Genomic DNA, 26,905 nt, shown 5'->3' on the forward strand with positions numbered 1-26,905 from the left:
AAAACTGGGTTGTTTTGTTTTTAAAGTTTTCAGGATGTGGGAAAGGTATAATCATGTTTCTTTTGATTAAAAATAGAAGTCCATTTTATGCTCTTGGGAAAGGTGAGTTATATTTCTTTTGAGACAGGACAGTAAAAGAGTTGGACCCGTGCGGTTAGACTTGCCCATACGTGTTACATAAGTGATATTTACAAACAATGAATAATCGAAAAACTCTACTTACCATGTAGTTAGTAGTTTTTCAGCCTACCATCCAGTGTCATTTTAAGAAATGTTACTGAAACCCAAATCTTAGAGTAGCCCCAGGAAGAAGGACTTGGTCATAGACAGATAGAAATCTCCTTATCTGTCCTGTTGGTAATTAGGTCTATAAAAGAATGTGGTTTATGTTAAAGGAGATCTTGTTTTGTTGTTTCTCCTTGAGATGGTCTCTCCCTATCCTTGGACTTACTATGTAGCCCAGGCAGACTTGGAATTCAATAGAGATCATCTTGCATGCATCTGCCTCCCAAGTGCTGGCATTACATGCATGAGCCGCCACACCCAGCTTGAAGTAGATCTTGAAAATGTACTTCCTGGAGTCCTTCAGATGAAGGGTCTTCATTCAAGAATAAGTGAAATCGGCCAGAGTTATTTATAGTAAGAAACTGTATTACAGCACTGTGTTGAGAAAAACTGGAGAACATGGAGCAGAATTATGTATGTCTAACTTGTTTGTTTATTTATTTTTTGAGGGGGGGTTGTTTTTTGTTCTTTGTTTTATTTTGTTTGTTTTTTGAGACACAGTCTCTGTATGTAGCCCTGGCTGTCCTGGAACTCACTGTGTAGACCAGGCTGGCCTCAAAGCTCAAAGATCCAACTGCCTCTGCCTCCCCCCCTCCATTGTAGGATTAAAGCTGGAAGCCAACTTGGCTCATATACTACATGCATCCTAGGATAGCTATGAATGTGGTCCAACACATTTGTAGATGAGTTTGGACACCCAGCATTTATTTGGCTGTACATAAAGAGAAATGAATTCATTTAGAATTGTCTAGCCTTAAAGTAGTTTTATGACATAGTCAAATTCTCTCTCTCTCTCTCTCTCTCTCTCTCTCTCTCTCTGTGTGTGTGTGTGTGTGTGTGTGTGTGTGTGTGTATTCTGGGCACTGAACCTGGTACCTGTGTTTTAATACTGAGTTACACCTGTAGCCAAATACTAAGCCCTTTAATGAAGTTAATATCTGTTCAACCTACTTCACTTTTGCTTTTTGCAGATTACATAACCAAATATACATTTACATTCTTGAGTTTAGACAATGAATACTTTAAAAATACCCATCACTTTCCTTTTTTTTCCTTCCATTTGCCAAAAGATGTTTTTTCTTTCCTATTCACAGTAAACTTGACTTAGACTTAACCTATATCTACTGCTTTCTAAAGACTTCTATTAATAATTATTTGTATTAGATTCATTTGCCAACTGTTGATAATGTGACATTGTGGCAGAGGTGCATAGGAAGCAGAGAGGTTCATCTCATGACATCCAGGAAGCAGAGGACAGGGAGGGGCCAAGACACGTAATGAGAAAGGATCTGTGAGCATAAAGAATGATTGGAATGGCATACTGCCAGTGAAAGGGTGCCTTAGTCTTTCTGGAAAGGAAGTTTGCATCAAAATCTGTTGGTGAGTGGGTGGCAGAGCTCTGCTGTAAAGTCCAAACTAGTCTTCTGTCTCAGCTTCCTGAGAACTGGGACGTTCACCACCATACCAGGCTTTATGTTAAGAGCTGTTCTGTTCTGTTTTGTTTTGTTTGAAACTAAGTCTGCCTGTGTATTCTTGGCTGGCCTTGAACTCACAGAGATTCTCTTGTCTCTGCCTCCTGTAGCTGGGATTAAAGGAATGTGCCACCATGTCTGGCTCTGTATTAAGATTTTAAATATTATAGCCTAACTGCCTTAGTTTCCTCACTAAGGTAAGTATAGAAAGACTACAAGAAGATACATGAGTAGGAGGTTATATCAGAAGGGCTTGCCATTGAGAATTTGGCAACCTAAGTATAAGAGATTGTTTAAGCATAATTATGTACTCTGTAAAGCATTAGAAATAATACAAAGTTATCATAGTGTTTGTATTATATTCATAGCAGAGTACTAAGCATAAATAGTATTTCCTGTTTTTTAAAACAGCATGTATACATATATCAATGTCTAAATGTGTTTGTATGTATATATATATATACATATATGTATATATGACTTCTAAAACATAATAAGTATTGCCTGTCTCATGAAGTTTTTATGAGATACTGATTAAGGCTGTGTGTTTTTATTTTATAGCTATGCAACAACTATTGGTATGCAATAAAAACTGTGCTATATTGAATGGTATTTTATTCTAGAATAGAGAAGTAATGTTTATCTGTAAACATACTGATTTTGTAAATTCTTGTTAGTTAACTGCTTTTGGTTAGAGGATATTTCCTTACCTATTGGTTACCTGTCCTGCAAACTTAATGCTACTCATGCAACTTAGCCAAACACCTTCTTACCAGAGGCCGCTGTGTGCTATTAATGGCATTTGCACACTAGCTTTCATCTATGACTTACTTTTGGCAGTAATAAAAACATGTGCTTTAATATAAATTTTATTCTGTTCTATTTTGTTTCATTTTTGCAGTGCTGAGAATCAAACCCAAGACTTGAGCATGCTAGGCAAGCACTCTTGATTATTGTTTTATAGTTTAGCAGGTAATTTTGAAGCTATTTTTCACCAAACCTTATTACATATTACATATATTGTGTTACATATATGTGTGTACATTTGTTGCTGTATCTTTTGTTTCAACAGATTTTTTAAATCAGTTTAAAATAATGGAGCCTGAAACCGAGGGGCCACCACCAATAATCCACGTGACACCTCTTCAGCAAATGCTTGCCTCTTGTACTGGAGCTATATTGACATCACTGATGAGTAAAATTATGTTACCACTACAGACTATGTAACTTTGAATACTCCATTAGAGTTTATCATCTGTAAAGTAATGAAATTACTTTTGAGGGGTGTGTGTATATATACGTATTTGTCGTTTGTGTATGTGTGCCTGTGGCAGCCAGAAGTCAGTGTCGGCATCTTTGTTGCTCTTTCCCTTATTGGTGTGTGTACGTGCCTGTGTGTGTGTGTGTGTGTGTGTGTGTGTGTGTGTGTGTGTGTGTGTGTGTGTGTGTGTGTGTGTGTGTGTGTGTGTGTGCATATTAATGGATGCATATGTGTATGCAGGTGTTTGTGGAGGCTGGAGTTCGATATTCTGGATGTCTTCTTCAGTCCTTCTTCTGAACCCAGAGCTTAATGATTGGCTAGCAAGCCTCAACGATCCTCCTGCCTTTACCACCCAGGGCTAGGATTACAGTCCAGTGCCACTGGGCCAGTGTTTAACAAGCACGGGGGCTTTCAGGCCGTGCAGTGTGCACACTTGTGTGGCAGGCCCTTTACTGAGTCATCTTTTACATTGATGGTGCATACTGTCTAGGACACCAGTCCTTCTTCATCAGCACAGTGTGTGAAAGGAACAGGAAATGAAGAGCATTGCACTTTCTGTCCTTGCTTATTCACTCACAGGTCACCTCTCAAGTTGGGGATGTTGACTGTTTTTCTGAGTTTTATCTTTTCGTGGAAAATAAGGAGTTTCAGCTGGGTGTGGTGGCACATGCTTTTAATCCCAGGACTTGGGAAGCAAAGGCGTGTGGATTTTTTTTAATTATTTATTTATTTATTTATTACTTTTTAATTTAAATTAGAAACAATCTTATTTTACATATCAATCCCAGTTCCCTCTCCTTCCCATCCTCCCATGCCCCACACAGACCCCCCCCATCCCTTCCCCTATCTGCTCCCCAGGGAGGGTGAGGCCTTCCATAGGGGATCTCCAAAGTCTGTCACATCATTTGAAGCATGGCCTAGGCCCTCCCCCATGTGTCTAGGCTGAGAGAGCATCCCTCTATGTGGAATGGGCTTCCAGAGTCCATTTGTATGCTAGGGATAAATACTGATCCACCACAGGAAGCTCGATAGATTTCCAAGGCCTCTTTGCTGACACCCATGTTCAGAGAGCCTGGAACAGTCCTATGCTGGTTTCCCAGCTATCATTCTGGGTTTCATGAATTCCCCCATGTTCAAGTCAGCTGTTTCTGTGGGTTTCCCTAGCATGGTCTTGACCCTTTTGCTCATCACTCCTCTTCCTCTGCAACTGGATTCCAGGAGTTCAGCTCAGTGCTTAGCTGTGAACCGGGGGAATAATAGAGGAGAAACAAGAAAAGAGATACCATAATAGAGGGGAACCATTATAGTTTTAAAGAGAATTCTGGCACTAGGGAAACGTACAGAGATCTACAAGGTTGACCCCAACTAACTAAGCAATAAATGCCCCTCCCTTATAATGAGATTGATGACTAACTTATATGCCATCCTAGTGCCTTCATCTAGTAGCTGATGGAAGTGTTTGGATCTTTAGAGGGCAGCCTGGTATACATAAGAGTTCCAGGACAACCAGGGCTACATAATAGAGACTCTCTCTCTCAAAACAAAACAAAACAAAATAAAAAAACAAAAAACAAAACCAAAAAGAAAGGAGGAAGAAAATTGGCTTTAAATAAGTTATTGAAGTTCCCTATCAACATTAGTAAACTTACAGTTCCTTTAGGTCTTTTAAAATAGAAAAGGAATAAAATATTTTCATATGGAATAATATAATTTTGGGCGACTTAAGAGTTTAAGTTTCTGAGGATTATTTTTTTATGTTTCATATAGTACATTTCTTATAGACACAGCCAAATGGCACAGATGATATGATAACATTTGGATGATTTTAAGTTGACTGGTTTCTTTAATTATGATAACAAGTGATTAGAACATATAAACCAATTGCCTTGTGGTATATCGTTAGGTCAGAATTCAAGTTCATAATGACCTTACATATTATCTGATGTGACTTTCTTGTTCTCTGATGAATAGTTCTCTTGAAACCACAGTTTGATACCTTTTTCTTATTTTCATGAAATAGAGCATGCAAATGAAAATAAGATACAAATTTTCTTTGCTCCCAAATGGACGGCATAACATAATGCTGAAGATGACTTATGGCTAGTCTACCCCAAATTTTATTTTCTACAGGCTTTATTTGATACAGATAAATTGATCAGATTGGGAAGATTATCATTGTGTGTTTTTTTGTTACTTGTAGCTTGTTTTTATAGTTTAGCAGGTAATTTTGGAGATATTTTTCACTAAACTTTATTACACATATACATATATGTATTATATATATACATATATATATGTGTGTGTGTGTGTGTGTGTGTGTGTGTGTGTGTGTGTGTGTGTACATATTTTTATCTTTAACAGATGTTTTTTCAACTAGTTAAAAATATGGAGCCTGAAACCAAGGGACCACCACACTGCTTTAAAGAAAGTATTTTCTAAAATTGTAGTGCTTTAGTTTTAACACTAGTGGAATTGTAGTTGCAGATAGGAACAGTAGAACACCCCACTGATAGGACTATTCAGTGCTGTTTTTACATAAGCAGCTTATCTATTGCATAGGATTGAGAGAAAGTATGAGTTGATGTTTAGCTTTTTAAATGGGTGTACACATCTTAAAGATCTAGAGATATCACATCTTAATCAAAATTTATATATTCGTAGTGACACCACTGGATGTTGTTAAAATTCGACTGCAAGCCCAGAAAAACCCATTCCCCAAAGGTATGTATCTGGATACCCTGACAGTATTGTTAGGCTTTTAAAAATGTTACTGTACTCATTTTTATTTGTATAATGCTTTTGTTAATTTATTAAGAATTCATGCAGCCAGGCTGCAGTGGCTCACGCATTTAATCCCAGCACTCGGGAGGGAGGCAGAGTCAGGTGGATCTCTGTGAGTTCAAGACCAGCCTGGTTTACAAGAACTAGTTCCAGGGCAGCCTTGAAAGCCACAGAGAAACCCTGTCTCGAAAAACCAAAAAAAAAAAAAAAGAAAGAAAAAGAAGAAGAAGAATTCATGCCTTATCTAGAAGCATTTTTTTTTTTTACCTTTTAATTGTACCCAATGAGGTGGTGTAGGCAGGGGAAAAAATGTGTATGGTATCTATCCCTTTTTATTTATCATCTATCAATACATCTATCCATCTATATCTTAACACTTTTATGGACTACCTTATTGAAGTAGAGAATGACTATATGTGAATATATGCTACTCCTGTAAGAATAGCCCCTTTCTGTCTTTCTTTAAAATGAAAGGGTTTCTAGGAGATAACAGTGAAACATAACAAAATAAAATGTAGTAAGGTAAAACAAAACCATCACATCAAAGTTGGACAGAGCAAACAGAAGGAAAATAGCCCCAGGAGAAGGCACAAGAATCAGAGACCCACCTATTTACACACCCAGGGGTCCCATAAAAACACTAAACTGGAAGCCATAATATACACACAGAGGACCTGGTACAGACCTGAGCTGGCTCTCTACATTCTGGTCCCTTCTGTTGAGGAACATCTAGATGGCTTCCAGTTTCTGGCTATTATGAATCAGTGAACATGGTTGAGCAAGTGTTTCTGTGGTATACACCTAAGAGTAGTATAGCTAGATCTTGCGGGTAGGCTGATTGCCATCTTCCTGAAGAACCACCACACTGATTCCAATAGTGGCTGTACAAGTTTGCACTCCCACCAGCAATAGAGGAGTGTTCCCCCTTACTCCACATCTTTGCCAGAATGAGTTGTCACTTGTTATTGATCTTAGCCATTCTGTCAGATACAAGATGAAATCTCATAGTAGTTTTGATTTGCATTTCCCTGATGACTAAGGATGTTGAACATTTCTTTTAAGTGTTTTAATGGGGTTATTGATTTTCTTGATCTCAGCCGTAAGACCATTTCTTGTGTCTATTCTTTTTGGGTTTCATTTCTTTTTGTTCTAGAGCTTTCAGGTGTGCTGTTAAGTTACTAACGTGAGATCTCAGGTTTCAGGTTTTTTGTATCTGTTAAGACTGGCTTTGTGTTCAAGTATGCTGTTAATTTTGGGGATAATTCCTCAAGGTACAAAAAAAGAGATACAAGCCGGTTGTTGGTGGCGCACGCCTTTGATCCCAGCACTTGGGAGGCAGAGGCAGGCAGATCTCTGTGAGTTCGAGGCCAGCCTAGTCTACAGAGTGAGTTCCAGGACAGGCTCCAAAGCAATACAGAGAAACCCTGTCTTGAAAAACCAAAGGGGGGGGGAAGGAGATAAAATTTTTTAGTGTTTGAGAGAAATGTTTTTTAATATCTGGTAGGTCCATTAGGATTAAGACAACAGTTAGCTCCAGTGTTTCTCTGTTTAGTTTTTGTCTGGATGACTTGTTTGTTAGTGACATTGGAGTGTTGATGTCATCCTCTACCAGTGAGTGAGGGTCAGTATGTGATTTAAGCTATAATAGCATTTCTTTTACGAACATGGTTGCCCTTGTGTTTGGGGCATAGATATTAAGATGAAATGTCCTCTTGGTAGATTTTTTTCTTTGAGTATGCAGTGTCCTTCGCTATCTAATTTGGCTAGTTTTTGGTTTGAAATCTATTTTGTAAGATATTAAAATGACTATGCCAGTTTGCTTCTTATGTCCATCTGCTTCGAATATCTTTTTCCATTCTTTTACCCTGAGTTGATGTCTATCCTTGATGTTAGGTGTGTTTCTTGTATATTCCAAATGGATGGGTTTTGTTTGTGTGTGTGTGTGCTTCACCTCTTGATTTCCTGGTCTGGGATTATTTATTCCTTGTGTTTTGGGGCGTGGTTAACCTCTTTACATTGGAGTGTTCCATCTAGCATCTTCTGTAGGGCTGGATTTGTAGATAGATACTGCTTAAATTTGGTTTTGTCATGGAATGTCTTATTTCTCCATCTATTGTTTGTTGAAAGTTTTGCTGGATATAATAGTGTGGCCTGGCATCTGTGCCCTCTTAGAGTCTGTAAAACATTTGTTCAGGCCCTTCTGGCACTTCTCTATTGAGAAGTGTTATTTTAATAGGTCTGCTTTTATGTGTTACTTGTCCCTTGAAGCTTTTAATATTCTTTTTTGTCCCATACACTTAGTGTTCCAGAGAAAGCCTGCTAGAGTTGGCCCTGGAATAACAGGATGAGTGGGGAGGAAGGTTGGAGGAGATCTTCCTGATCAAATGGACATGGGGCAGAAAGGAGGGGGAGGCCACAGCAGGTGTCTGCTACAGAGATGGGGGTGCAACTGGATTTGGAGGAGAGAAAGGAGAGGTGAAAGTCTGCCGTTAGCCTGCCTGTTTCTCTCGGTTATTTTATAATGCATTGTATGACTATATGGAATTTGATAAAAGTCATTCTATATTTTATCAGACGAACAAGAATACCAATTCTATAACCAACCTTAGAAAATTTTATAAAGGTAGTATATCAAACACAAATAGCAAAAAGTTGACTGAGCTATGATAAATTGCCTTATTTGAATGCTCCCTGTTCTGAGAATGTAGCTCAATGGGTGCATTGCTTTCCTATCATGAATGAAGCCTAGTTTTAGTCTCAGCATCAATCCGATGGAGACAATAATAATAATATTTAAAAAGACAGCTTTCTTTTTGAATATATAGAAATAGGTGAAATGAACAGTCATATTTCATAGAAGGGTAAGTGAATAGTAAAAAAAGACTAAACGATTACCTTTGCACATTAAAGTTGTAGAAGTAGAAGGGAATGCTTAGACTTGTACATTGTGACTCAGAGTTACGTGTCATTGAACAAAGAAGACATCCTATCAGCACGTGTGAGTCCATTAGGACAAGTTGTGGTAAGTAGCGTTGATAGCTCGCTAGATAGCAGTACAAATAGAGAAAACACAAGCATTGTACTGCTTACGTTAGTAACGTTTGTTCTGCTTGTTTTTATACAAATTTCCCTTGTGTGCAAGAGTTGGCATGTAAACATGTTTCTCTTTCTGTCTTCCATCTCCCATCCCTTAGGTAACCTAAAAAATACTACAGTGAACTTTTTTTAAATCCATGGTTCTGAATACATAAAGCCCACTAATTCATGTTGTCACTTGTCACAATGTGAGTTTAGAGAACAGGGCTTACTTACCTTGAGCAAACTGAGCTAATTATGTATGTTCCATCCTAGAATTTCTCTTTCTAAACTTTTCTAGTGTCGCTGTACTTGCAGTTTATCAGTAAAAATAATGTCATTGTATGAAGTAACTACTGGTTATTGGACTCTTCTTTATTAGGAAAGTGTTTTGTATACAGTAATGGACTCATGGATCATATGTGTGTCTGTGAAGATGGGAACAACAAAGCATGGTATAAGAAGCCAGGAAATTTCCAGGGAACATTGGTAAAGAGATGCTTTTATTTGGAATCTTTGTATGTTTTCTGTTCTTGTATTTATTGTTATATATGACTTTCTAATTGTAAAGAAATTAAAAGTTCAAAATATTAAATCATGGGAAAGAAAATAGCCGGAGTTCCGGGCATGCATTGCTGCACCAAACTTGCTTTTGTGTGTGTGTGTCGGGTTTTTTTGTTTTTTTGTTTTTTGCTTTTGAGACAGGGTTTCTCTGTGGCTTTGGAGGCTGTACTGGAACTAGCTATTGTAGACCAGGCTGGTCTTGAACTCACAGAGATCCGCCTGCCTCTGCCTCCCAAGTGCTGGAATCAAAGGTGGGCGCCACCACCGCCCAGTCCAAACTTACCTTTTTATTTCAGTCTTCCTGATGTGCTCCAAGTGGTCCTGCATTTCACTTCCACAGTTATTAATGATGTTGAGCATATTTTCCATGATGATATTTCTATTCTATCTTTTGACATTTTTAAAGTTTTTACTATCAAGTTGTAAGAGTTTGCCTGCTCAGAGCAGGCTTTGCTTTAGTTGCTGACTGCTTTTGATTCCTCTCCAGATACTTCAGAAAGTGGTGTTTAATGACAGTGTCTCAGATTTCATACTTAGGAGAGGTTCTGTGATCAATTCTGTACTTCATTTTTTTTTTTTTTAAAGATTTTATTTATTATGTATACAGTCTTCTGCCTGCATGCCAGCAGAGGGCACTAGATCTCATTCAGAGTGGTCATGAGCCACCACGTCGTTGCTAGGAACTCAGGACCTCTGGAAGAACAGTCAGTGCTCTTAACCACTGAGCTATCGCTCCAGCCCCAATTCTGTATTTCATTTTTATAGTATTCTTATAAAAACTTTTTATTTTATTTAAAATTTTTTAATTTATGCATATGTGTTTGTGTGAATCTGTGCCCATATGTATATGAGTACCCACAGAGGCCATAAGAGAGCATCAGATCCCCTTGCAGCTAGACTTACAGGCAGGTGTGAGCTACCTAACATGGGTGTTGGGATCTGAACTCAGGTCTTCTGGAAGAGCAAGCTTATTAACTGCTGAGCCATCTCTCCAGCCACTCAAAAGCTTATTAGATTAAAAACAACATGAAACAAGTTTTTTAAAAACATGCCAGAAAAAGTAGTGGAGACTTCATTCTATAAGGATACATTCCACCTTATGTATATGAAATTGTCTCTTGTTTTTAAGAATGAGCATCCTTAAGTCCAAGAAACTTGTATTTTAGAAATGGATGTTTAACAAATTCAAATTATCAGTTACCATTATGAATTTTTATCTGGTTTAAAGATGCATTTTGTTTACCTTTCTAATATAATTTTAGGATGCCTTTTTAAAAATTCTTCGAAACGAGGGCATTAAATCGCTGTGGAGTGGCCTCCCTCCTACTCTGTAAGTTGAAATTGACTATGTTTTTTCTACTAAGCATGGTTGAAATCAACATTGTTGAACAGTCTTGCATTTGAATATTAGGACTCTTTCTTTTCCTGAAGTATTGTTTTATGAGTTTCATAACTGTACATTTGATGTTCTAGAAGGACTCACAGAAGCCAGGAAAGGTTATATTCATGTATATGGTTCATTACAGTTAGAGCATACCAAGTATAGTTGGTCAGGAAAAGGACACATTAGGTGACCATTTGTCACTTTTTAAAATCCTTTTCCTGGCATAGCACAGGATGTACTTATTCTGGCAACAAGTAACTGCAGTGTGTGGGGTGTTTCTGCTTTGGAAGACTCACCTGAGTTTCAGAATGTACAGTTACTATTGTGTGTTGGCTACATGGAGTATTCTGTCTTGCTGTAGTGGGAGGTTTTTCTCGTCCCTCCAACCAGTTCCCAAATAACCACTCTAAGGCTTAATATTAATTATAATTGTTTGGCCAATGGCTCAGGCTTCTTACTGGTTAGCTCTACATATAAATTAACCCATTTCTAGTAGTTTATATTTTACCACAAAGGCTCTCTCGTGGCTTGTTACCTCACTTATTGCTTTTGCGGCGTCTACATGGAATCTTCCTTCTTTCTCTCCATAACTGTTTGGATTCCTGCCTGGCTATATTCTGCCTGGCCACTGGCAGGCAGCATACAGAAGGACATCCCATTGCACTTTGCAACTGAAAAAATGTCATTACCCCCCCCAAAGAAAGTAGTTGTATGCCACAAATCACACCTTTTGCATCATCAGTCCAGATTAATTGTTGAGCTTTAGACATACCTAAAGTACTATCCTCAAAAACATTCTAGTGCTAAAGGTTAGTATACAAATAGGCTCTCTTGAAATTTAAGCAACCAAGCCCTCTGTGTTAAGTTTTTACTGTCCACATTTTTTGTTTTGTTTTTATTTAAAAATAAACAATTTGTTGTTTTTCTTTTTGTTGTACTAATACTGTTAGGTATTTTGAATATTTATATATTCAATTCTAGTTCTCTATTAAGTATGGACTTGTGAATAAGCATGGTAAACTTAAAAAGCTGGATGTAAAAACTCCAGAAGATGTCTTGGCTTCCTCTGTTTCATTTGTTTCTCACAGCTTCCTCTGTTTTTTTGTTTTGTTGTGTGTGTGTGTGTGTGTGTGTGTGTGTGTGTGTGTAGGGGATTCATTCTTGAGTCACTTTTGAGGCATATATTTTAATGCCTAAAATGATAATGTTAGTGACAGCTCTGGGGCCACTATTCAGTCCTATTTCTAAATTCTTAGCATTGAACATCTCTATAAGAGTATAAGCACTCCAAGCTATGGTTTGTCACTGTGACTGTTAATGATATACCATAAACATAAAATGATTTCTTGTTGCATTAATCTGTATGACATGCAGACATCTGAAATTTTTATTTGAACTTAATAATTCACTTTGATATTTTCATTTAAAATGTCATCAGTATTCCCTCACAAGTAACATATATAATCCTGGCAGTGTAATTATAATCTACTTCTACTTATAAGCTGCTGTGATATATGATCTGGGTTTAAAACTGTTTTACAGTTGTTTTCTAAGCATAATTGGGATTGGAAAGACGGCTCAAGTGGTGGTAGAGTGCTTTCCAGGGAAGCCTGAGGACCTCAGTGTGATGCCAGCACATTGGCGCGCATCTGTAGTCCTACCACTGGGGAGGTGGAGACAGAATGTCCCTGCTGCTTGCGGGCTGATCAGTGAGCTTGCTGTTCAGTGAGAGACCCTATCCCAAAAAGAAGTAGGATGGAAAGCAGCTGATTAATACATCCAACTTTGACCTTGTCTCTTTGTGCATGCATACACACAGACCTATCCAAGTACATACACATGCAGATATGCACACAAGCACATTTCTCTCATGGGGTAATTGTAATTTCTAGTTTATCCCATATAAAAACATATAGTATATGAACTTGGCAGTATAGCTGAAGCTGTTTGATAACTCTGAACATATTTTGTGTGTGTTTCTAACAGAGTGATGGCAGTTCCTGCCACTGTTATTTATTTTACCTGCTACGAACAATTAAGTGCTTTTTTGAGAGCAAAATTAGGAGAAAATGAAACCCGAATTCCAATAGTTGCTGGGATTGTTGCCAGATGTAAGTAGTGAACTTGTTTTTATTTTGATTTCTACTTAGAACATCTATTTAAATTCTGATATTTGCAGAGAATCTGTTTAATGTACAGAATACTGGTATGATGTAGTTTGTATTAGTTGTTGATATCTCTACTCTAGAAGTGATGAAGTAAGTAGGTGATTGCCATGAGAACGAGATAGGATTATCTCATTTTCATTGAATCTTAGATAGTTAAGAGTGATGTTAGAGTTTATTCTTATTCACCTAAATTTCCAACATATTTGGGTCCATACATGACTCAGGCTAAAGGTTAAATCATATTTCTTATAAACTCTGGGATTCAGAGCTTAGTCAGAAGGAAGATAGTGTCTCTGCAGAACAGTCTCTGTTAAATAGGCTTGTGCTGGGCATGGTGGCGTATGCTTTTAATCCTAGTACCTGGGAGACAGAAGCAGGTGATCTCTGAAGGCCTGGTTCTATATTGAGAGTTCTCTGCCAGCCAGGGCTGTATAGTGAGACCCTTCATCAAAACAGAAGAGGAGGGGAAGTAGTTGTTTATGTGGGACTACTAACTGGGATTTGTAGCAGTTCTCTGGTTGACTCCAGAATTTCTAGTATTACCCTTGAAAGAGCAGAAATGAAGAAAAGGTATGTGTCTATTTTGACACATTTATCATGAGAAAGAAGAACCCTTTTTTTGTTGTTGTTTTATTTTATTTTATTTCGAGACAGGGTTTCTCTGTGTAGCTTTGGAGCCTATCCTGGCACTCGCTCTGGAGACCAGGCTGGCCTCGAACTCACAGAGATCCGCCTGCCTCTGCCTCCCAAGTGCTGGGATTAAAGGCGTGCGCCACCAACGCCTGGCTCAAGAAGAACCCTTTTAACATCATTAACTATTCTCTTTTAGTCTTTACAGACATTAAGAGAAACTGAGGATAACATAGACACATGGGATATTGATGTGGGAAGGTGCAACACTGGGGGCAGAAGGATTCGTGGAGGAAAGGGCTCACATGGAGTGGGGGGGCAGGAAACAGAAATCAACCAAAACCAAGTATATTTGTAAATGCCACCTTTTACTTTATCAGTTAATTAATTAATTTTTTAAAAACACAAACCCTGGCAGGAGAGTTTTCCCAGGGTGAAGCTTGCTCATTGTGCTTGTGTGCTGACCCCTGAAAGGTCCCCCAAATGTAGAAAACTTGAGGGCATGATTTGTGATAGTGAGGGAGGGGTTACAACAACAAAGCATATAAATGCTAATTTTGGCTGCCATCATATGTGCGTTAATTTCTCTGCTCTCCTGTTTGTACTAGTTGGTGCAGTAACAGTGATAAGCCCATTAGAGTTGATCAGAACTAAGGTACAGTCCAAGAAGTTTTCTTACAAGGAACTACATCGATTTGTGAGCATGAAAGTGTCTGAAGATGGTTGGATCTCCCTTTGGAAGGGCTGGGCCCCTACTATTCTTAGAGATGTGCCTTTCTCAGGTAGGACTTGTCTTATTAGTAGCTGTTAAACTTTGTCTTAGGTCACGTGTTAATTTTACTAGGTTTTAAACTCTTTATGGCTAAAAATAAATTTTTTGTACTGACCACAGATTTGTAGTTCATTATTTGAATTTGAGATTTGTCCAAGCCTTTACTGATTGAACAGTTTCTAATTCAGGTCCTTGTGTTTTCTTCTTGTGCCTAAATGCTGCTAAGTATTCATTGGTTCATATTCATATTCAGATAATACAAACTACCTTAACTATCCTAAATAAGTCATAATAAGACAAATAAAATACAAATCAAAATATTATAAAAACATCCTTAAGACCATCTTTAACTTAATTGAACTCTTAATTTTTCAGTAATTGAAAACAAACATTTCCCATTAATATTCTGTAAAAGACTATTAATAGTCAAGTAGGTTCACTTATACTACATAGAGACATAAAGTAAGTAATTAGTCATAGCCTTCTATGCCAGTTTACCTTTAAAAATATGTTCTGGGGGCTGGAGAGATGGCTGAGCAGTTAAGAGCATTGGCTGCTCTTCCAGAGGACCCAGGTTCAATTCCCAGCACCCACATGGCAGCTCACAACTATCTGTAACTCAAGTTCCTGTGGATTCAACTCCCTCACAAAGAGGCAGGTCAAACACCAATGTATATAAAAATTGAAATTAGAAAAAATTATATTTAAATTTCTATTTAAAAATTGAAAAAAGAGAATGTGTTAAAAATATATTCTGTTATGTAAAAAGAAACACATATGTATGCTTATGAAATGAAAACCTGTGAATTTGCCATGTCACTGTATGAGCTTGACTGTTGAGTGTGTTAGACCATGAAGTCATTTATATGCCCTTTTTCTGCTGCCTGACACCTTGACCCCAGTGGTACCCTCCATAGTAGCATTTATGAACTTTTAAAACACTTATGAAAGTCAGAGTATAAGAGTTGGTTCTCTCCTTCAACCATGTAGGCTCTGGATTTCACACCCAGGTCGTCAAACAAAGCAGCAAGTGCCCCTACCCACTGAGCCACCACATTGACCCCATACTGGATTTTTGTCATCTATTTGATTATAAAATGTTTTCCAATGGATTATGCTGAAAAATACATTGTTTATTTTTTGATCTTTAAAACTACCTGCCTCCTACTCAAAGCTTTTCATAAGATGCATTCTAGTTTTATGGGTAACTGTTTTCTTTTTATTCTTGTATATGAATAAATGAAATAGTACTGCTTGCTCTGAAAAAAAAAATTATACAGTTTCTTATTGTGTCTATGCAACTGTTTTCCCATATTGGACTTGCTGATTCATCTAAATATCTTAGGTCTATTTCTAATTTTGCTAGTTAAATGTGAGCCTTTTTTTTTTTTGGTTTTTTTTTTTTTTTTTTGAGACAGGGTCTTCCTGCATAGTCTAGCCTGGCCTGAAACTCATGGTGATCCTCATGCCTCAATCTCTCAAGTGTTGCTCTTACAGACATGAGTCACTACACCTGGTTATAATCACTTTTTTGAAAGGCTCACTTTTAGTTGGACACAGTGGCATACGCCTTTAATCCTAACACTCAAAGGACAGGGGCAGGCAGATAAATTTAAGGCCAAACAAACAAACAAAAAAGCAAAAAACAAGACTGAAGAGATAACTCGGCAGTTAAGAGCACTGTCCACATTTGCTTTTCTTGCAGAAGGCCTGGATCTGGTTCCCAGCACACACATGGCAGCTCACAGCTGTCCTAACTGGTTCCAGATATGACATCTCTTCTGATCTCTGTTGACCCAGGCATGCCAGACATGGAGTCAAAAACACATACAGTCAAATTTTAAATTATTTAAAACAACAGAGGGAATGAAAGGAGCAGCGAGATGGCTCAGTGGATACAGGTGCCTGCTGTCAACCCCTGTGCCCTGAGTTCAGTCTCCAGCACCCATGTGACAGAAGGAGAGAGCCAATTCCTGCAAGTTATTTTCAGACCTCCACGTGTGCACTCACACACACCCACACGATAAACATAGTAAAGCAAAATTAAGTGGTTTATCATCAGTGATGATGTTTTTTGCTGCCTTGCACTTTCATAAGCTCTTCTTTGTTGAGGTACTCAAATTGTGTTTATTTGGTCATTTAAAGTGTCTCACTTTGATTTGCATCTCAGTGATTACTTTTAAAGGCTGGCATTGTTTCTTTGGCCATTTGTTTAGAGATAATTGATTTGGGGATATGACCCAACATATAGGTCAGCCATTGTCAACATCATTCATTGAGTAACTTCAGTTTGTAGAGATATTTTCGTGTATGGATGGATTCTTGTGTTACTGGTTTATTTGTGTAATACTAATTTGTTAGTAATACTGTCCAAATCACTAGTGATTTATGAAAAAAAATCTATTGTTACCTTATTTTTCTTTCCTAAGAATGATATATCTCTGTTAATATTCTTTAAAGAATTCCAGTAGCTATTTGAAATTTTCTTCATAAAGGTTATATACACTCTTTTTATATATTGTTATAGGTTTACTACACCCTGTGGGCAGTGATAGTATGTGTGTGTTCGTTTGTGAGGAGGACTCACTCCAGACATTGTGTGTGCTGGGTTAGTGCTGTCCCTCTGAGCTACTTCACCAGGCCTTTTTTGTTTTTGTTTTTTGAAGCTGTATATTCATAATAGATCTGCTTTATAAATCTTTGTAGGTATTATAATTGCAATTGAGTTTTCCCTATTAGCTGATATCTAGCTGCCTTTTAAAAGATGAATAAACACTAATTTTTCTGAATATATTTTGAGGTTTTTGGAGATAATATACATTAGAACTTTAATGTTTTTATTTTTATTTGTCCTTTTTTCTTCCTATATATTAGTAGTCATTTTTGCTACAAATTTTTCATGCATATCTTTTATCAGTCTGAAGACCCAAGTTTTTATTTCTGTATTTCCAAGAAATTTGAGTTTGCTTTAAATGGAAGTGTTCATTTTATTAAATGTTCCCATCATAAGTAGCCCCTCCCATGGTTTTATTAATGCAGTATGTAACATGAATTATACTAACTACCCTTATTTATGGACTGCCTCCATCTAGCCACCGTGTTTGGCCTTTTATGTACTCCGGTTCTGTGTGCTTTGTCTTGGTTTGCATTCCTACACTGTGCTATGGATCGCCCTGTACCTACCTGTCTTTCTCCTGCTTGTCCTGTCAGGTGTCTGATTATACCTCAGCTACATTGATGTAGAAGCTAAAATATTACCCAGAATTTCAGTCCCCCCTTTTAATCCCATCTAGTTTTAAGCATAAAGGGCAGTGTGTCAAGACTGGAGTTTCTGTTTTACTTTGATTTGTAACATCTTAGCTCTGTTCTCTAAAGTCCACGTTGTGTTTCTAAACCTGTGCTCATTTCATTCTGTTTTATAGCAATGTACTGGTATAACTATGAAATTTTAAAGAAGTGGTTGTGTGAGAAATCTGGTTTATATGAACCGACATTTATGATCAACTTTACTTCAGGGGCATTGTCTGGTTCTGTAAGTTTTTTTTTTTTTTCTTTTTTGTTGTTGTTGTTGTTACTATTCCAGAAAATTGCTAATTAGTATTAAAACAGAACAAGATTTTATCTAGCATTTCATGCATATTGAGAGGACACTTTTTTTTCCTGTTTTCAGAAAATACATTACTAGCCATTAAAATATTTTCAATTCTACACTTACTCATTTTCGAACGAACTTGTGTTGTTTAAATAAGTACAGCTATCATCATGATTGTGTGGATTAGCACTTTTTTCTCACAGAGCATTTTACAGTTCAATAAAAGCTACTAGATATGGTTAGCTAATAGTCATGGAGTTTTGTCTAATATGTTGCACCAAATCAAACAGACATGTTCAAGCCTATGCTGCTGCGGTTCTTTGGGAACATTTTGGCTATTTAGAAATTTCTGAAGGAATTCTGAGAAACATTGAAACCAGAAGGGAAGAATCACAAAGAACTATTTTAGGGAACAGGAAGTTCATCCTTCCTTACCCTCCAAGTGGTACAGGTGCATCTCATCACCACCTTGGCCATGAAGAGTTCTCTTAGATCCACATACTTCCAAAATTAATGTGTGATCACTTATTGCATGACGCAGACAGAATGTAGTTACAGAGCAACAAGACTCAGTCAGCGCTGAGTGCTCCAGAGGTGGAAGCAGGAAGACCTGGAGTTCAGGGCCAGCTTGGACTGCATGATGATGTCCTTTTTCTTTAAGAAAAATAAGTAAGGGCTGGAGAGATGGCTCAGAGTTTAAGAGCATTGCCTGCTTTTCCAGAGGTCCTGAGTTCAATTCCCTGCAACCACAGGGTGGATCACAACCATCTATAGTGAGATCTGGTGCCCTCTTCTGGTAAACAGGGATACATGCAGACAGAACACTGTATACAAAATAAATCTTTTAAAAAAGAAAGAAAAACAAGTAAGACTTAAAGGACTGAGTAGAGAAGTGGAAAGTTGCAGGAAAATTGGAACAATATGCGATCTTAGTCTGTCGGTTCTACTAGCAGTAAACATGGGAGTAAAAATAATTAGCATTGAATGTGGGCTTCAGGAAACACCTACTATACAGGAATAGGAAAGACTCCAATTTAATGTTGCTACCGAACATACCATGTTAATTTTTAATCTAGACATGATTGTTAGCATTAGCAGCTTTCAAAGATTTGTCCATGCAATGGAAAAAGCACAGAAGTTTCTTACCTGTTACTTAAAACGTGCAGTTCATATTATCTGCAATCTTTGCAACTGATTTCAAGAACAGCAAATTGTTAAGATGAAATAAACTGTGATTTTTAAGAGGCATTTTAGGAATCTTATTAATTCAAATATGAGCTGGAAGCACAAATATTGTATATGGCTATTATATCAGATAGGAGAACATTCTTAAAGGAATTTAATTTTCTTTTAAAATCTTACTTAAAGCAGTATGGAAAAATGTATTAAATTGCATCACTTTGAGAATTAGAAAAACGTGATTTTTGAACCATTGCAACTATAAAACCCATTAAAAGGTATATAGAAACTAAAAGTTTGAAGTACATTTTTATTAGCTTTTAAATTTAGTTTTTCTAATATTTGGAAAATGTTTGCTGGAAATTATCATATGCTAAGTACATACTGGAGACTTTCTGCTTTAAAATATGTTAAAAAACTGAGTGTGGTGGCTCATGACTGTAGTCCCAACACTTGGCAAATATAAACAGGAATGTCAGTAGCCAAGAGTCCTTGGCTACTCAGTTGAGTGCAAGGCAAGACTGAGCTACGTGAGACCCCCACATCCACACTGACAAACAATACATACTAAAATAGTATTGTAAGACACAGGAGAATCAGAAGATACAAACACTGGGTAGAAAGCCACATGGGACTGATTCTGACTTTGCCATTGGCAGCCATAATCTCAGGAAAGAAAACAGGGACTTTTCTGAGGCAGTTTACTTTGGAGTTTTCATGATGAATCGTTGAGATGTAACCTGTTTGCATCAATAAAAACTGGTTATTTTAAATACCAGTTTGTGATTTTATCATCCATATTAAATAATGTGCTAATACATTTTTAACGTATTTTTTTAATTACTGATTTAAATTTACTTTTTTGATAGTTTGCAGCTGTTGCAACTTTACCATTTGATGTGGTGAAAACACAGAAACAGACACAACTTTGGACTCACGAAAGTAGAAAATGTAAGTTTAATTTAAAGCATTTTAAGATGCCATTGTTTCCCTTATGTGATTTTGTTAGGAATACATAAAATCAGGAAACACTGTTGTCTTTTTTAGACCTTACTCCTCTTCAATGAAACTGATAAAGACGTGCTGTTAGAATAGAATACCTAGAAAAATACTAAGAAAATTGTAGAAATCTTAAAGCCTGTTTCCTGTCTACCACCATTTAAGTCTCTTAACTGCTATGAAGAAAAGAATTACTTTTATCATGAAAAGCTACATTATACTTTTTCTTATATTTTATTTTCAAATCTATTTCAAATTTATATTTTTATTCACTAAGTATTCTTTGAAATAAATCAATAACTAAATCTAGACAAATCAGTATAAATGATTAAAAAAACCCTGGCCATCCAGGGCTACGTCATAGTAAGACCTTGTCTCAAAAAAAGATGGTAGGAAATTACTGAGGACCTTTTTTTCATGAAGTTATGTTTAGCTTCCTTATTCTTACTATTTTTCCCTACTTGTTTCTTCATCTTTATTTTTTACTTCTTTGTAACTTATAATTTCTTCTAGAATGAAAGTTTACTCTTATTTACTTCTACCAGTCCCTGCCACACATACCTTCATTTATTTTGGTTTAAAAGTCTAGCAAGCCTGGCTGTGATGTACATGCCTGTAATCAAGCATTTGGGAGGTGGAGGCAGGATTGTGAGTTCAAAACCATCCTAATGTACATGGTGAGACCCATCTGGAAAAAGGGGGAGATGAGAAGAAAGGGTCTAAAGGAATTTCCACTGTAAATGTTTAGTGTAAGCTTCATGGCGGCTTATTATCTTATTAATGCAGATAATACTTTCTAATCTGCGATGATTTTAATAGAGTTGGCATTATAATAATAAGGAAATGTTATTTGAGAACCTCTATAAATTAATCTGAATGGCTTTATCTTTGACCTGCTAAATACCAAGTTTCCTCTAATATTAGACAGTACTGAAGCCTGGGAAGTAATTATAGTTTATTCTCTCAGTTTCTCTTTTCTCTGTATGAGCCTTCAGCTGCCTAAGCACTGTCTTTCCTATGACAGCTTAGAATTATTTTGTTTCCTTCTTTCTCATCAAACGTGTCACCCATTAAGTATCTGGGGTAGGAGTTTCTATCTGGTGCAGTTTCTCATAAGCAGCATGCTTGTGGCTTTGGTGCTGAGACTGAGACAAGGAGGCCATCTTTTTCAGTAGGTTTTTCTATCTAATCAGTGCCTCTTTCAGCTCCCAATAGGGAACCTGAAAGAAGAGCTGGGTTTTCATTTGCTATGACTCTCATTGTCCACTTGAGTTAGTGACTCTTTACTACTCTAACAAGATACTCTAACAAGGTTGCAAAGTTAAACAGTAAATAGCCTGAAACTGTTTTGTATTATCCATCATTTGTATTATACATTATTTATCCCAATCCCCACCCCCTCCCAATAACTTCGCTCTGTTTTGAAATGACTTCATTTATCTTTAAGTGTCTTAATTCCTTTTCTGTTGCTGTGACAAAACACCATGACATGGCAGCTTATAGAAGAAAGCATTTAATGGGGGATTGGAGTTTCGGAGTTTGAGTCCATGACTGACATGGCAGCAGGGAGGCAGGCATGAGCTAGAGCGGTAGCTCCCATCTGAGGCCGAGAGAGGCAGACAAGAAAGAGTGCAGTGGTGGAGCCCCACTGACACACCTCCTCCAACAAGGTCACACCAAACACTTCCCAAACAGTCTACCAACTGGGAACCAAGGAGTCAAGTACTAGGCATAAAAGAAAGTGAGTCTGTTCTTCATCTACTGCTCAGTTATTGACTGTCTACTCTGGCTTGGGTACCAGGCAGCAGTGCACCAATAAATGAGGTACCTACCTCAAAAACCTACCAGAAGACAGGGAACATTCAGAAACACTGGGGTGTAGTAAGTGCCAATTCTTTAACATTTACCTCATCTGTAAATACACCATTTTTATTTAATTTTTTAAAAATTTAGGCTACTAAGATTTTTCAGCAAGTAAGGCACTTGCCACTAAGCCTAATGACCTGAGTTCAATCCCCAGGTCCCACTTTGTGGAAGGAGAGAACTGACTCAACAAGTTGACCTCTGATCTCCACATATGCACCATGGTGCATATTCATAAATGTGTAAATTAATTAGTTTTTTTTAACAATGTGATACTTAGCTTCACCATTTTAAGCTTGACCCAAACTTGTATGTTTTCTAGAGGTTAAGTTTTTCCAAACATATTTGATAACTTAAAATATTATTTAAATTGTTAATCATTTTAATTCTTGATTTAAGAAATATTTAGGGAATTAATACAATGTGGTGATTTTTGTCTTTTGGGATCATTTTTGCCTTAAAATCTATTTTGCTAATCACTGAGTAGTGGTAAATTTTTGTAATTCTAAGAACTTGGGAGGCTGAGGCACTGGAGAATCCCAAGGTGAGGCCTAGCTGCCTGCATAGTGAGACTGTTGTGAGCCCTGAGAGGAGGAAGGTCTGTTTTGAGTCTTAAGCACAGCCCTTCCTGTGTGGTTTGGCTTCTGTTTACTTATGTCTTACTTCCATCTTTTCACATCCAGTGTGTGTTTCTTCACTAGTGCTGTGAGTTTTATCTAGTCTTGGGTTTTCTTTAAAAATCTATTCATCTAGTCTACAGTTGAAATAGACATTTTTTTAGAGGATATTTTTCTGTAACGTTTCTTTTTTTGTCGTGCTTGCTTGGGGGTGTGTACTTCAGTCTGTCTTCATGACTAAGGATTGTCATAGTATAAACACTGCTAAATAAAATTTTACTATGCAGTTCTCAAAGGCCAGAGAAGGCAGCACAGGGTTGTTTGTTCATTCCCCAGTTGGTCCCAAGCAAAGGCAGAGCTCTTCAGCTGTGAGTGGGGTGAGTGGGCGGTTCACGAGAGAGCTTGCCTGCTTCTCAGAGTTGTTTTCAAATTTACTGTGTTGCTACTCTGTGGACTCACCCAACTGGATAGAAACTGTGAAATACAGGTAAAGTTTGTGCAGTTATTTATATTATAGGGTTTATATTTGAATTTAGTGGCATCCTCTCTTAGCAGAGTGTTTATATTTTGTTGTTGACCCACCGCCATACTTGAGTGGAAATAGCTGAGATGGTACTGCTACCTGAAACCTGTCATTTGAAGAAATATTACAGATCTAATTAGAAAGGCTGCAGTTGAAACACAACATCATTAGGAGAATGACCCGTCCTCAGAACCATCATTGACCGAAAAAAAAAAAAAAACAAATAAAACAACAACAACAACAAAATTAAACTATGAATAGTAAAATAGAAATGAAAATTTTTTTCTGGATTTGCCTTAGAATAGAAGAGATGCATTAGATGTATTAGGGGGTTGTCTGTGTCCTCCATTTCTCATCATGAAAGGCTTGACTACAAACAACACCACTGATGGTGTATGCTCCTTGCACATTTGCATCTAGAGCTGCTGCCTCTTTAAAGAAGGCAGGCAGGCATTAAAAATTGAACTTGGCTTTGGTGGTTCACATTCCTACCCCAGCACTCAGGAGGCTGAGGCAGGAAGATTTTGAGCTTGAGGTTAGCCTTGCCTAGAGAGCAGAGGCTGTGTAGTAAGAACATATTCAAACATAACAAAACAAAACAGATTGCAAGTTAACTCCTAGATAAACAGATATTTTCTTATTATAATAACGTTATATTACCAAAGGTAATAAGCATCTTTGTATATGATCCTGTGAAGGTTTGAATAAGAATGGCCCCATAGGCGTATATATTTGAATGCCTGGTTCCAGTGTGTGGAACTATTTGGATAGGATTAAGAGGTGTGGCCTTAGGAGTAAGTGTGGCTTGTTGGGGGGGGGTGTCAGTGAGGGTGGGCTTTGAGGCTTAAAAAGCCCAGGCCAGGGCCAGTGTTTCCTTTCCTTTTCTGCTGCTGCCTGAGAATCGTGATGTAAGCTCCCAGCTGCTGCTCCAGCACCAGGCCTGTCGGCTTCCCACCATGATAGTCATGGACTACCTTCAAAATTGTAAGTAAGCCAAGAATTGCCTTGCTCAGGGTGTTTATTCACAGCAGTAGAGCAAGATCTGAGACACATCTGTGATGCAGATTGCTAAGTCGTGTTTTACGGTGTTTTTTTTTTTTTTTTTTCTTTTAACATTTATAGCTCCTGTGCCTTTCCATTTGTCAACCTGGGCTATAATGAAGAACATTGTTTCTGAAAGTGGATTTTCCGGGTTGTTTACAGGTAAAAATCCTTGCTCTCCAGTCTGTGGACACATTTGTTGGTTTTAAATCTTCCATAATTAACTTTTAGGAAGAATTGATAGGTAACATTTTATATTGATTATTTTCTCCTAAATATTGTTATAAAATAATGTTCCATAGTAGATTCATTGTTATAAGGAAAATTGGGATTTGGGAGTGAACAGTTTATTCTGTTCTTTGCTACCTATTTATGATATGGAATTTGGTATTGCAATTTATTTAATTTGGTCATTATGTGAAGCCAAATGCTACATTAAAAAAAATAAAGTAAAATGTGGTTTTTGTTTTCCTATTCTCTTGTCAGGTCTGATTCCTCGATTAATTAAAATTGCTCCTGCTTGTGCCATTATGATCAGCACATATGAATTTGGAAAGGCTTTTTTCCAGAAACAAAATGTTGAAAGGCAGTATAATTCTCTAGATGGACTTTTGACTAGAAATGTCAACCAGAGCCAAGTAAGATGAAGATTGATAGGCAAGATGGAATTTTTACCATTATTCTCTTACAGTGTGACTTTCTCTGTTTTCCCTATAATTTAAATGAATAATAAGTTTTTAGTCTACCTCTAAACCATAATCCTAGTTTTAATTTTTTGGGATTTTAAAACATAATCCAGAAGCTGCGGCCATTTTGTACTCTTGCAGAGAAATTGCTCCTTAGGAGAAAAAGAAGTTTCTGAGTATATACAGCATTTCATATTTCAGTGTAAGGTAACCTGGGAATGTGGCAACGCCTCAGAGTACTTTGGATTATGAACTGAATGATGCAGCCTAGAGAATGGAGTTCAGTCTCATGCATAGTCAGATCACACACATTGGCATTTCAGTAAAGAGTGGAAGGAGCTGTCAAATGGCATTGTCCTCATTCCCCAGATGGTAGCCTGTGACTTCCCTAATTCAAGTGCATGGTGTTCCCTCTCTGCTGCTACTGCTTTAAGGCTTCGTGTAGCTTGGAATTTCTCCCATGAAAGGTGTAGGCACCTTATCTGTATGAACCAAAGTATAATTATTTATACGCCGTGGCTCTTGACATTGTAAATCTACCAACCCTTACCTAATGTTTCTGTTGGGAGCATATTTTCACTGATGATAGTAAATGTATATTCACTCAAATTTGGATCTGCAGTAGAAAGCCATGCTGTATGTAGACTAGTGAAAATAAATAGTTTTGGGTGCAGGAATGTGCTTTTACCTAGCTTGTCTTCCAAGTGTCATTGTTCTTTAGGTCAGTTCTGCAACTTTTTCTAATAAAATCAACATACTCTAGCCTAAAGGCCAAAATATAAAGCAATACAAAAATTTCAACTCTTTTATGTAGTATCCCCAAATGATGCTGCTCCAAGTGGAAAATCCCGCACCTTCCCTTGGTTGACAGCATTCAGAATGTAGGTGCAGAAACGTTACTTGCATTGTCTTCAGGCTGTTTGTATAAACTGTACATGAAACACATGAATATATTTATCACTAAGTAGGAATGAGATTTTTAAAAATTAGATGCATTTGCTTTTTGTGTATGTTTATGTATATATGAAGGTCAGGGGAAAACTTTCAAGAGTTAGTTCTCTCCTTCCACCATGTGTGTCTTCGGTTTTGAACTAAGGTCCCCAGGCTTAGCAGCAAGTGCCTTTACCCACTGAGCCATCCTAGTGGCCCAGGGATGAGATTTTTAAGTATGATTGGAATGTAGCTCAGGGGTAGAACACTTGCCTTTGGATTGTGAAACTCTTGAGTTTGATTTCCAGCACAATGAGAAATAATTTAAATAAATAATAAGATGGCAGTGTAAGAAATGCTATTCTGATTTACTTACCCCGTACAGCAAAAAAAAAAAAAAGCACTTTATTCCATTCTGTGTGTATTCTATGAAATATGAAGTATCCCTTCCCTGCCCCAACAGCATAATGTATCTGATGACAATGATCTCTAGTGTTGGTAGGAGAACAAATGCATAGTAGAAAATATTTGTATTTTCACTAGAAATAAATGATACAGAGTTTATTATATCATGGTGTTTTACATTACAATGTTGTGTTGATTTACATTAAAATTTTAGTATTTCCATATATGTATTGTGTTTTTTTTTCATTAAAGTATTTTATGCTGCTTAAAAGTACCATTGTTCTTCTTGGCAGTGATTTTCATATTCAATCACTATATAATGCTATGAAACACATACAAGAAAATTCATTGTTAAACTTAACATTTACCTTAGTTTTATTGTATTTCTTGTTAGTAAAGGGCAAGAAACTGAGCACAGAAATGTATTTAAAATAGTATCACCTGTTATGCAAAACGTTGCTCTGTACCTCTCAGTACTGCACTTTCAAAAATGATTATGACACAATCAGTAAAATAAGTCTGATTTTACAGTAGTGTTTCTGAAAGGTTCAGGCATTATGCTGGCCTGCCCCTGTTACCTGGTGGAACAGGCAGTACCCTGGTCAGCCCAAGGTTCTGAAAGACCCCCCCCCCCGCCCCGTAGCTTTTTCTTTTAAGTTTGCCTCCTCCTCCGGTCGG

The 26,905-nt window shown here is 37.2% G+C and overlaps 1 protein-coding gene across 7 annotated transcripts in view; it reads left to right on the forward strand.

Annotated features, from left to right (window-relative positions):
* Positions 1-26,453, forward strand: part of Slc25a40 (solute carrier family 25 member 40) — a 28,104-nt gene extending 1,651 nt beyond the window's left edge. The window contains exons 2-12 of one of the 7 annotated variants that reach the window (XM_027391547.2): positions 2,659-2,729; positions 2,830-2,952; positions 5,680-5,739; positions 9,257-9,363; positions 10,701-10,768; positions 12,809-12,933; positions 14,229-14,402; positions 17,815-17,924; positions 20,033-20,114; positions 24,288-24,368; positions 24,693-26,453. In XM_027391547.2, the coding sequence (XP_027247348.1) occupies positions 2,853-2,952; positions 5,680-5,739; positions 9,257-9,363; positions 10,701-10,768; positions 12,809-12,933; positions 14,229-14,402; positions 17,815-17,924; positions 20,033-20,114; positions 24,288-24,368; positions 24,693-24,853 (1,068 nt within the window). In that variant the 5' untranslated portion in view covers positions 2,659-2,729; positions 2,830-2,852 and the 3' untranslated portion in view covers positions 24,854-26,453. Of the gene's footprint in view, positions 1-2,658; positions 2,730-2,829; positions 3,042-5,679; positions 5,740-9,256; positions 9,364-10,700; positions 10,769-12,808; positions 12,934-14,228; positions 14,403-17,814; positions 17,925-20,032; positions 20,115-24,287; positions 24,369-24,692 lie in introns of those variants that run through there. The other 6 variants (XM_027391548.2, XM_035450762.1, XM_035450763.1 and 3 more) reach the window with 6 other exon arrangements.
* Positions 26,454-26,905: the final 452 nt, after the last annotated feature.

The sequence above is a fragment of the Cricetulus griseus genome (assembly GCF_003668045.3).
Source record: "Cricetulus griseus strain 17A/GY chromosome 1 unlocalized genomic scaffold, alternate assembly CriGri-PICRH-1.0 chr1_0, whole genome shotgun sequence".
NCBI lineage: Eukaryota > Metazoa > Chordata > Mammalia > Rodentia > Cricetidae > Cricetulus > Cricetulus griseus.